The sequence below is a fragment of the Bactrocera latifrons genome, unplaced genomic scaffold, assembly GCF_001853355.1.
Source record: "Bactrocera latifrons isolate USDA-ARS-PBARC rearing strain unplaced genomic scaffold, ASM185335v1 scaffold_152, whole genome shotgun sequence".
Lineage (NCBI taxonomy): Eukaryota > Metazoa > Arthropoda > Insecta > Diptera > Tephritidae > Bactrocera > Bactrocera latifrons.
Window position 1 is genome coordinate 746,791 of NW_017534986.1, and position 9,886 is coordinate 756,676.

Consider the following 9,886-nt stretch of genomic DNA (forward strand, 5'->3'; position numbering starts at 1 on the left):
TTTGATAGGCGCACGTTTGTAAATTAAAAAAAAAAATATTAAGTCGGTGCATTTTCATAGACTGACAGTCGGTACCGCAGCTTTATTTGTCAAATGACGTCTAAAGGTGTAAGAAAACAACGATTCTATTTAAAGCAACATATTTATACCAGCTGTGCTGTCGGTATTAAAACGGTGTGCACTGTTCACGGTCAATGACGCGAAGAGTACAATAAAGAAATATGATGATTAAAAATATGAAGAAATTTTAATTAACACGGGTGTTTTAATTATATTTAAAGCAAGCCTGGTAAATAACATATGTCATAAACATATTGTAATAATGTGATTCGCTGACAGAGAGCAATTTGACAAAATTCTTTTGATACTGGGTTTTTGTAATATTTTTATTGATACTAATTTTCACATTATATATGTATGTATGTATGTATATAGTAATACAAGCAAAACACTAATTCCAATATTTTTTGCAATTAGTGAGATCCTTACGTATTTCTAAGATAAYGCCGAATTGTAGTAGTCATTTACATGTTAAAATGTTTACAATATATGGAATACATTTGCTTTTAGTGATTACAAATATTTGAAGTGAATTTAAAGAAATTTATTTGGATATACAATATTCATTACATCGTTCGCAAAAATGTACATTTAACTYGAGTTGTCACACAAAGTTTTGCGTTAATAAACAAAGATGTAATTTATTAATTAATTATTATTATATATTTTTTATATTTAAAAAAAAAATATGAAAAATTTGCATAAATCACGCTTTTAACATGAACCGCTTTTTTAGAAGCTTTTTAGCTCATCTACCGACAATACGAAATTAATAACTATATTTTTGTGTTATACCATACTTTTTTCTATTTTTATTTTCGCCCACTTAGTTGCACATTATGCTTCTTTCCACTTGCAAATCAAACTGTTCACTACAATTTTTTCAACATAGTATAGTTGTATCACATAATTCGAAGAGTTAGAAGCTGTTGGTGGCAAAATATAATGCAACTTTGTGTTGGCAAATGTTTTTCACAAAATTGTCGAACGGCGTTAGCGGTATTCTCATTTTAAACTTAACCAACTTAATAACACTTCTATTCGCTTTAAAATGCACAAAACAACTAATTGGCTTAATCCTATCCGATGGCAGACGTGACGAGCTCGGCAACATCTGGATCGGTGGTACGCACAGTTAGCTGCATTGTAACGCCATCCGATAGCGCAAGTTTCGACCGCACCAATATTTCTGCGCCACCTCTAAATGTGCCTGTGAATGGAAACAATTTCAAACATATTAGTTATGAGCAGACGTAAAGATAATTAGCTTAAAAATTTAACAAAAACTTATTACGCTTACCTGAGCAAATTAAGGTATGTGTATGAGTTCCCTCAGCCACTTTCTCAGATAAATTGGCCGCGCCCAAACCGAGGAATTTCAAAATAGTATTTACGGCGTCTTGTAATGTACTCACGGCGGACAGCGAATACGTATCCTCAGCTTCAACCCACTCTGTTAAAAAAATTAAATGTAAGTATAAAATGCATTTGAACTTAATAAACTTTTGAATGAACCTTCGGTGTCTGCGGCATCCCAAACTGCTTGGAAATTGCTCTTTTTCGTCTTCTGTATTTGATCAGCTACAGTGATTTCTAAGTCCTCTAGCATATACTCCTCTTCGTAGCCATTGTCTGAATCTGGTTCGCCCGTATTCGGATCGCAGTCCTTCACCACAAAGCGCAATGTCGCGCCAAATGTTGCTGAAAATTTGAATTTAAGTCTTAATAAAAGTACGAAATTGCATCATTACTTGTGTTTTCATACCTGCCGAGCTGGCAATGTCGGGTGGAAATTCGACAATAACGAACGTTGTTTGCAACTCATTGTAAGGCAATTTGGGACATGGAATAACGGCGCGTGTTGTAAATCCTTCTGGTATGGTTAACTCKACACGCACATTTTCTAATATTTGATCGGGCAAAGTGTTGAGACAATCAAACTGAAATTGATTAAAACTTGATATTATATATTTTTTAAATAACAAAACCGCTAAAAACGCACCTGAAAAACGATGTGATTGACGAATATGTGTTTAATGCATTGTACGGTGTATTCTGTTTCACTCTCAGTAAGTTGAATGGGTGCTGTTGTACGATGAATTGGCCCTAGAACTTGTATACCCGGTAGTTGTGACAGACGGGCAGCACTTTCTTCCTCACGTGTGATTTTGGGAGCGCGCGGTGCTATAAATAAATAACATAACCGTTGAAATAACGGGATTGGAGCAATATTGGAATACTTACTATTAGAAATGAGCATAGCCTCGTTGGCAACTTCCTCCTTAACAATAGCAGTTTTGGGTACAATCGATATATCGAAACTAGTGGACAAATCGCCATTTAAATGCTCTGTCAATGCCTTTTCCAACAACGTCAGTGAGCATGTCTCACGTTCAATAATGTAGTGCTTGTAGAGTTCGGGTTTGTTGGATTGCAAAATGTGCAAATAATAAGTAGCACGATCGCGTACTTCATCATCGGGATCCATTTGACAGCGACTTAGCAATACCAAAATATTATTTATGAGTGCMGGGCAGGAAGCACCAAATTGCGCCAGCGCTGTAACAGCTGCGGCGCGCACAATGGGACTTTCTAATATAACGCGATTGTATATGAAGCGTATGTACTTGGATGGTGTGTTAGCGAAAGGCCCTTCCTTGCCTAATAGATGCAGAATGCGCACTGCTAGCGATACGTGTTCACAATCTTCAATAAATTCACAAAGATGAGAAAGACCGGATTCCTTGGCTTCAGCGTTTTCCTCAATAATCGTTATAATGGTGTCCACAATTGAAGTTTTGTATTCTAAACCACCCTCTTCACGCAGCATGCCGCTAAGGAAATTCATCAACACAGTATGTTTGCGTGGATATTTGGAGCAGAGTGCACAAATCGCTTGGACGACGACCACTTTAAATTCATCTGAAATTTCAGCTACGAAGGAGGAGATTTGTTTCATTAAACGTTCTACGGACGACTCAGCACCAGTCTTTAACAAAGTGGTAATAGCTAGCGTGGCAACAGAACGATTTGTATCGGTTATAAGACCTTCCAAATCCAAATTACATGTGGTGACCGCAGCTGGGTGTGTCATTGCAACTTTGTTGAGCGTGCGTACAGCTGCAAATCGTAAAGTGGCTTTTTGTGAGCTGCAGAATAGTTGCAAAATGGAAAATGCTGGCGAAAGTACACGAGCATTAGTGTTCTTTAAGTTTACAATGGCATGTGCAGCTTCATAGATGACCATCTCACTCTTGTGTCGTAGACATGATTCGATAAAAGTGAACATTGGCGAATTAGCCAAGTCTTCCGTTGAGATGTCTTCTTCTTCAATCAGCTTACAAGCTATGCGAATCTGTAAATTTTTGAAATTTAATATAAAATCTTGCAAAATTTTATTTAATTATTTCTGACTTACGAGCATGCAAACTGCATATGGGCTCTTCATTGAACTACGTGTCAATTTGTTTACCAGCTTGGACACAGCCAAGCGATCTGATTTACGAATGTGATAGAGTAAGCCCAATGCATGATATTGCACCATAATGTTATCGCTGTTAAGTGCTTCTTGTGCTTCGTTTGCCCAGCGTTTTACTACATCGCCGGCGGTGCTTGCTAAACGTAACGAACTTACAAGCGCAGCGCATGATACAGCAGAGTTCTTATCCACGATGCATTGTTTCATATAACGTTCAACCGCTTGCAGCATGGTGTTGTCTGTTATGCTACAAAGTGCACGTATAGCTGCTGGACGGTATAGGTCCTCCTTACCAGTCATATCCTTGGTTAAGGAACTTGTTACAATTATAACATCTTCAGCAATGGAGCTAAGCTCCTTAATTCCCAAATASACCATACGTCGCAATACGACATCTTTCGATTGGAATAATTTTGTCATGGCAAAGAAACAATCCGTAGCTTCACGAGCAACCAATTGTTCGCCCTGATTGATCAAGTACAGAATTTTGGTAAGAATTTGGATGCATTTTCGTGGGTTAACTGGTGTGTCATTGAAAGTGCGTGTCTCCTGCAAAACCGATGTCTTTTCCAAATTTTGATAGATGTTGGTAATGCCTATTTTAAAAATTCATTGAAACAAAAATTAGTGTCTCTTGGTTAAACGAAGTGGTACAATATATGGGCACGATTACGATTTTTTCGGCACCGCGATTTGACGGTACGGATGGATAGAGGAGGTCCTCAGGATTAAAAAATGTATACAAATATACCGTCCTCAGACTCATAGTTTTCTATCCATCCGTACCATCAAATCGCGGCGCCGAAAGAATCGTAATATTGCCAATATATGTACATATGTCCGGATATGTGAAAGAGGTGACAGAATGTGACAAGTTTTGTAGTGGCATATAAAATTTATTCTGTAATAAACAATTTTTTCTCACAGTTGGTATTATAGTAAAATATACACAAACATGTAAGGTAAACATTTTATTAATTAGCCACGTTTAGCTTTCCAATAGAAAASATGATTATAAAAATTCACAGCGGCGATAGATCGGGACAAATAATGGCTTACTATACATACCAAAATACGATTTTGGCCTTACCTTCATCTTCATCATCTTTATCACGGCGAAAAGAACCCATTGCGGCAATTGTTTTTTTTTTAAGTTGTGATTTTATTAAATATTATAAATGATTCAAGAACTACAGAAATATTTTTGAGATATTTTGTGAAAAACTTACACGTCACTTCCACTAACAACTGTCAAGAACAGTGAAGATTGGAAGGTAATGTCAAAATTTAATACAGGGTGGTATATGGAAGTTCCTTCCCCTAAAATAGTACTAACATATACTGAATCTATAAAAGATCAAAATTTAGTTTTGAATATAAAATACTGTTCTTTACTGAATAGAAGCTTAGACAGTTAGAGAYATCTGTCAAATAATAAAATACACACGTTCTTAAGGACACAGTTATGTAGTTATGYAGCTGTCTCAATAACTGTGTCCTTAAGAACTTGTGTATATTGACAGATGTCGCTTGCAGTYTGTCGCGCTYTTTGYGTTSAGCACATCACAMATGTATTTGACAAAAACAAAAACATTTTCCATACTTTATTTTCGAACTCCGAATCCATTTTAATTTATTTTGCAACACTGCCGATTTTGACATTCCTCTGTCACTAAATTCGCATTATCCATTATTAATAATTTTGTGCAGAATTCAAGACTAGTTCCAAATATTGAACATTCGATTTTTTAAATTGTAGAATACAATAACTATGCGATCCCGTTCTCGAACGAGGTCTCGCAGCCGTCATCACTCACCTGCAAAACGGAGACACAATTCGCGTGGACGTGATGATAGAAGTGAAGAAGTAAGGAGCCATCGCAGACGAAGGCATACACGTTCAAGAACTAAATCACCGACACATTCACGCTCTCGATCAAGATCACGAACACGTAGAGGATCCGTTGAAAGTCGCCGGGATAAGTATCGTTCAAAAGAAGATCAACGCTCAAAGTCAAGGTATAGAAGGAGCCATAGTCGCTCTTCTCCTGCGGACGATAAACAAAAGGTTGAACGTTGGCCCAATGACAAATATCATGAAAATAATTACGGTGGACGCCAGAACAACCCTTTTCGAGGTGGAAACAGTGGAAGCATCCATCAACAAAAAAAGTCTTCAAACTACTTGGAAGCACGACGAGAGCAACGTGAGTTGATCGGCATAGAAGGTTCTGAGGATGTATGGGGTAAAAGCCCAGCTCATCCGGAAGTATTTTCAGATGACGAATTGTATGATCCTGATGTTAAAATTTTAGATGGCACTTATAAAAAGCCAAAAAAGAAGAAAAGTAAAGCTAAAAAGAAGAAATCGAAAAAATCAAAGAAACGTAAGAGTAGTGGTAAGAAGAAATCGAAAAGCAAACGTAGTAAGAAGAAAAAAGTATCGAGCTCAAGTGATACATCCAGCTCAAGTTCAGATTTCTCTGCAGATGAGAGATCTGATAGTGATAGTTCGGAAAGTGAAAGCTCTTCAGATTCGGATTCTGAAACAGAGGACATGTGGTTGGAAAAAACTGTAGACGGTGTCAAGCCATTAAAAAAGAAAAGTAAAACCAARAAACACAAGAAAAATAAAAAACGTTCTAAAAATGAAGCCAGCAAATCTAGTTCAGACAGATTCCGATCTTCGGACGAAGTGGGCGTCGGTGGAGAAGAGTTCGGACCGACGCTAAGGCAAACTAGTGGTCTAAGCCAAAAGGATTTTGGTCGTGCTCTTTTACCTGGTGAAGGTGCCGCGATGGCAGCATATATTGCAGAGGGAAAAAGAATTCCACGTCGAGGTGAAATCGGATTGACATCCGAGGAGATCGCCAACTTTGAATCTGTTGGATATGTTATGAGCGGTAGCAGGTCAGTATAAAATACATGATTTATGTGCTAATTTATAAATATATTTCTAACTTGTTTTTTTGCTTTCCTTTAGACATCGCCGAATGGAAGCTGTACGTATTCGTAAAGAAAATCAAATCTATTCTGCAGACGAAAAGCGAGCTTTGGCCATGTTCAGCAAAGAAGAGCGGCAGAAGCGGGAAAACAAAATTTTGTCACAGTTTAAGGAAATGATTAATTCCAAGTTACATGCAAAAGATAAGAAGTGAATTGAAGTCAGTGTGTGTTTTTATACATAATTAAGTWTAAGGAAAACTTGATGTTAGTGATACCATTAAAAGTTAAATTGTGAAATTTAATATCTTGCAATTTTAATTTCGTAAGTCTATATATARTTTTCTAAACAGTTCGTGGTGTATGATAACGTTGTAAATATCCGTTACAATTGTAATRGAGAAAGTGTGGCAACAAAGGTCGGAAGTAGTTTTTAAACTTCCTAAAAGTATGCTTTGCCGTAATAACTTACATATGACTGTAGTAAATCTGACAAGAAATCAGTTAATTGTTTTGTTGTAAACAATTGTTGCAGTTATTTTTAATTTTTAAATGTTTTCTGACTTTCACTGAGTTTTTACCTATTTCCGTTTTCCAACACTGCACAGTTTTCCTTTCAATTTTTGGGCAGCACATCTTTTCACCCCTATCAATATTCTCCCACCTCTCGCTTTTCACTTTCCGCAATGCCATTTTCCTTTTGACAGTGATGTTAGTTCTGCTCGTATTTATCGCGTGTGGTTTGATTTTCGTGAAATTTTCCTCCGGAAATACAAAAGTGAAAGCGTTTGCATAAATAAAATTACAGCTGAAAGATAATAAAGAAAACTCGGAAAGTGTGTGATATATTTGAAAATATTTTCGTTTCCATACTCTAAATGAAAAGTTTGTGTCAATCTAAACAGCACCACATCTAACCTAAAAAGTCACACAACTAGTGGTTGTTGGTGGCTGAAACTGTGTCAATGGGTGATGTTCTCGGCCCCGCACCCTTAGCACTTTAAAAAGTGAATGAAAAACGAARGAATGCGAAAATAGGGCAGATAATAGTATACATGTACATATATGTAAACTCATTGAACAGGCGTAGCAAAACAAAAGTAAAAGTACCCGGCATTATTGTGGTACTCACATCGGCGATCGTAATAACACAAAGTACTGTACAGAAGAAATTAGCAGATTGGTTACAAAAACAAAAATCATAGACAAGAAATAAATTGAATTAGACCTTTGATATTAGTAAACCGCGAGCTAACAGCGAATATTGACGCGCATGAAAGTTCTCAGTCTTATCGTGGCATTCGAACCAAACGCAAGTGCTTAAAGTAGSAAAATAGGAGAAATAATAGTTATTTCATGATAGTTTGAAACTATGCGCGCCGCAAGCGACTTACAATCACCCACCAGCGAAATGGTGYTATTAACACCAGCCAGTGAAACGGCGCCAAGTGCTACAACAGAAAATGCCACCGTTGCGGGGATGAGYAATGGYGGKGTTGGTGGACAACGTGAAGGATCCGCTGAATCGAATACCAGCGCTGTGCGTATGAAGAAACAGTTGGGCTTACTTGAAGGTGTTGCTATCATATTGGGTATAATCTTTGGTTCGGGCATTTTTATATCGCCCAAAGGTGTGATACGTGAAGTAGAAGCGGTGGGCACTTCACTTATTATTTGGGTGTTATGCGGTTTGTTGTCGATGATTGGCGCGCTTTGTTATGCCGAACTGGGCACGGCGATTCCAAAATCCGGTGGTGATTATGCGTATATTCTCGAAGCGTATGGCTCGTTACCCGCTTTTCTCTACCTATGGGATGCAATGATGATCTTTGTGTAAGTTTAATAAATTTATTTGAGTGACCGCAAAGTGCAAGTAGATTAGTCAAACTGGTATGGCGGTATATACGTACATACATATGTATACATATCGTAATTCTGCAGTAAATTTATCGCTTAATTTGCTGRCGATGAGTTGAATAACGTTATTTAGATATTATTTACAGTATGATTGTGGATCGGCACTCAATTATTTTTCTCCATACCCGACGTTCCATTGYAGTTGAATTAATTTGTTAGGTTTTTTTCTCATATCCTAGTTGTTGCATTGTGATAAATGCTACAAATCCGTTCAGCCTTAATTGATGGTCAGTTTTAAAAATAGATACAAGTTATATAGGTACGAGTATGTGTATATATGGTACATAACTATTTATAGCTGAACAATAAATCATTTGAATATTAATAATTAGTAATTAATCGTTCTACATAAATTTTTATGAACTTTTTTTTTTAACTTTAATTGGTCCTGTTAAGTGAATCAACAAGGCAAAAATGAACTAATAAAATAAAAATATAGATTTTCATAGTGTAAAATTAATTTGTTTGCTTTTTGMATTTGTTTGTTTCATATTTATGCTTTTGTAGTGAAAGGTTTCACTTCTTTGTTTATTTAAAGCAATCTCTAGCTCTGTGTATTGTCCATTAATATGTTTACCATGTGATAATTTATTTATCAATTTAAATTAAACAAATGCGCTTCTGTACAAAAAGATATATTGTGGTGTGCTTTGTTATCAAAGCGACTGCTTTGCCTTGTTTTGACGTCCATTTATATATATTTATGTATTATACATGTGTACGCACATATACATATGTATGAATGCCCAATGAAATTTTGTGTAAATACATACAATTGAGTTTAGAGAAGTATTGACTGAAGTAATTGATTCCGTAAAATAAACTTTCATGTGCAGTGTTGGGTGGTAAACTCCATMTAAAACTAAATATAACCATGASACCGATAGTAAACAAGTACCGTGAGGGAAAGTTGAAAAGAACTTTGAATAGAGAGTTAAATAGTATGTGAAACTGCTTAGAGGTTAAGGTCGATAAACCTGAATATCCTTTATGAAAAATTCATCATTACAGCTGTGGTATTTAATTATAAATATTATAGTAATAGTGTGCATTTTTTCATATGAGGATATTGTAATCTATTAACATAATAAAGTATTTATCAAAAGAATTTTTCATGTAAAAAATGTTCATAAAAATATTGAGTTTGCGTAGAGTCGCATGCTTCTCGAATATTCGAATAATTTATTTATGTTCGGATGAAACGAAAGTAAATTTATTAGGCTCTGATTTCAAAACGACGAACTAGGAATGTGTAATTTGACCAACAATTACACCCCCAACAACACGAATATGGACCAATAACGTTATAGGGATGCTTTTAGGCAACTGAATTTGAGACAATGTATTAAGGAGTTACATGGGTTTCCTCGGGCAAAAACCAGCCTTTTTCAAACATTTTTTCTCACGTAAAAATTAAATATGTATTTTATTTGAATTTTTTTACACTATTAAATTATTTTTTTATTATAAACATATCTTAAACCTTTT

General features: G+C 36.0%; 3 protein-coding genes across 3 annotated transcripts in view; 2 read left to right on the top strand and 1 right to left on the bottom strand.

Moving 5' to 3' along the window:
• Positions 1-875: 875 nt before the first annotated feature.
• LOC108965987 (coatomer subunit gamma) lies at positions 876-4,748 on the bottom strand. Its single transcript, XM_018928683.1, has 8 exons — positions 4,629-4,748; positions 3,479-4,134; positions 2,305-3,415; positions 2,063-2,244; positions 1,826-2,000; positions 1,576-1,761; positions 1,361-1,513; positions 876-1,270 (listed from the first exon to the last, which is right to left on the bottom strand). The coding sequence occupies exons 1-8, from the start codon at positions 4,666-4,668 to the stop codon at positions 1,140-1,142; spliced, it is 2,634 nt and encodes an 877-aa protein (XP_018784228.1). The 5' UTR covers positions 4,669-4,748; the 3' UTR covers positions 876-1,139.
• A 450-nt stretch (positions 4,749-5,198) lies between these two features.
• Positions 5,199-6,786, top strand: LOC108965978 (NKAP family protein CG6066). Its single transcript, XM_018928669.1, has 2 exons — positions 5,199-6,448; positions 6,522-6,786. The coding sequence occupies exons 1-2, from the start codon at positions 5,310-5,312 to the stop codon at positions 6,694-6,696; spliced, it is 1,314 nt and encodes a 437-aa protein (XP_018784214.1). The 5' UTR covers positions 5,199-5,309; the 3' UTR covers positions 6,697-6,786.
• Positions 6,787-7,853: 1,067 nt separating this feature from the next.
• Positions 7,854-9,886, top strand: part of LOC108965969 (Y+L amino acid transporter 2) — a 9,210-nt gene continuing 7,177 nt past the window's right edge. The window contains exon 1 of the mRNA XM_018928654.1: positions 7,854-8,314. Within this exon, the coding sequence (XP_018784199.1) occupies positions 7,854-8,314 (461 nt within the window). The remainder of the gene's footprint in view (positions 8,315-9,886) is intronic.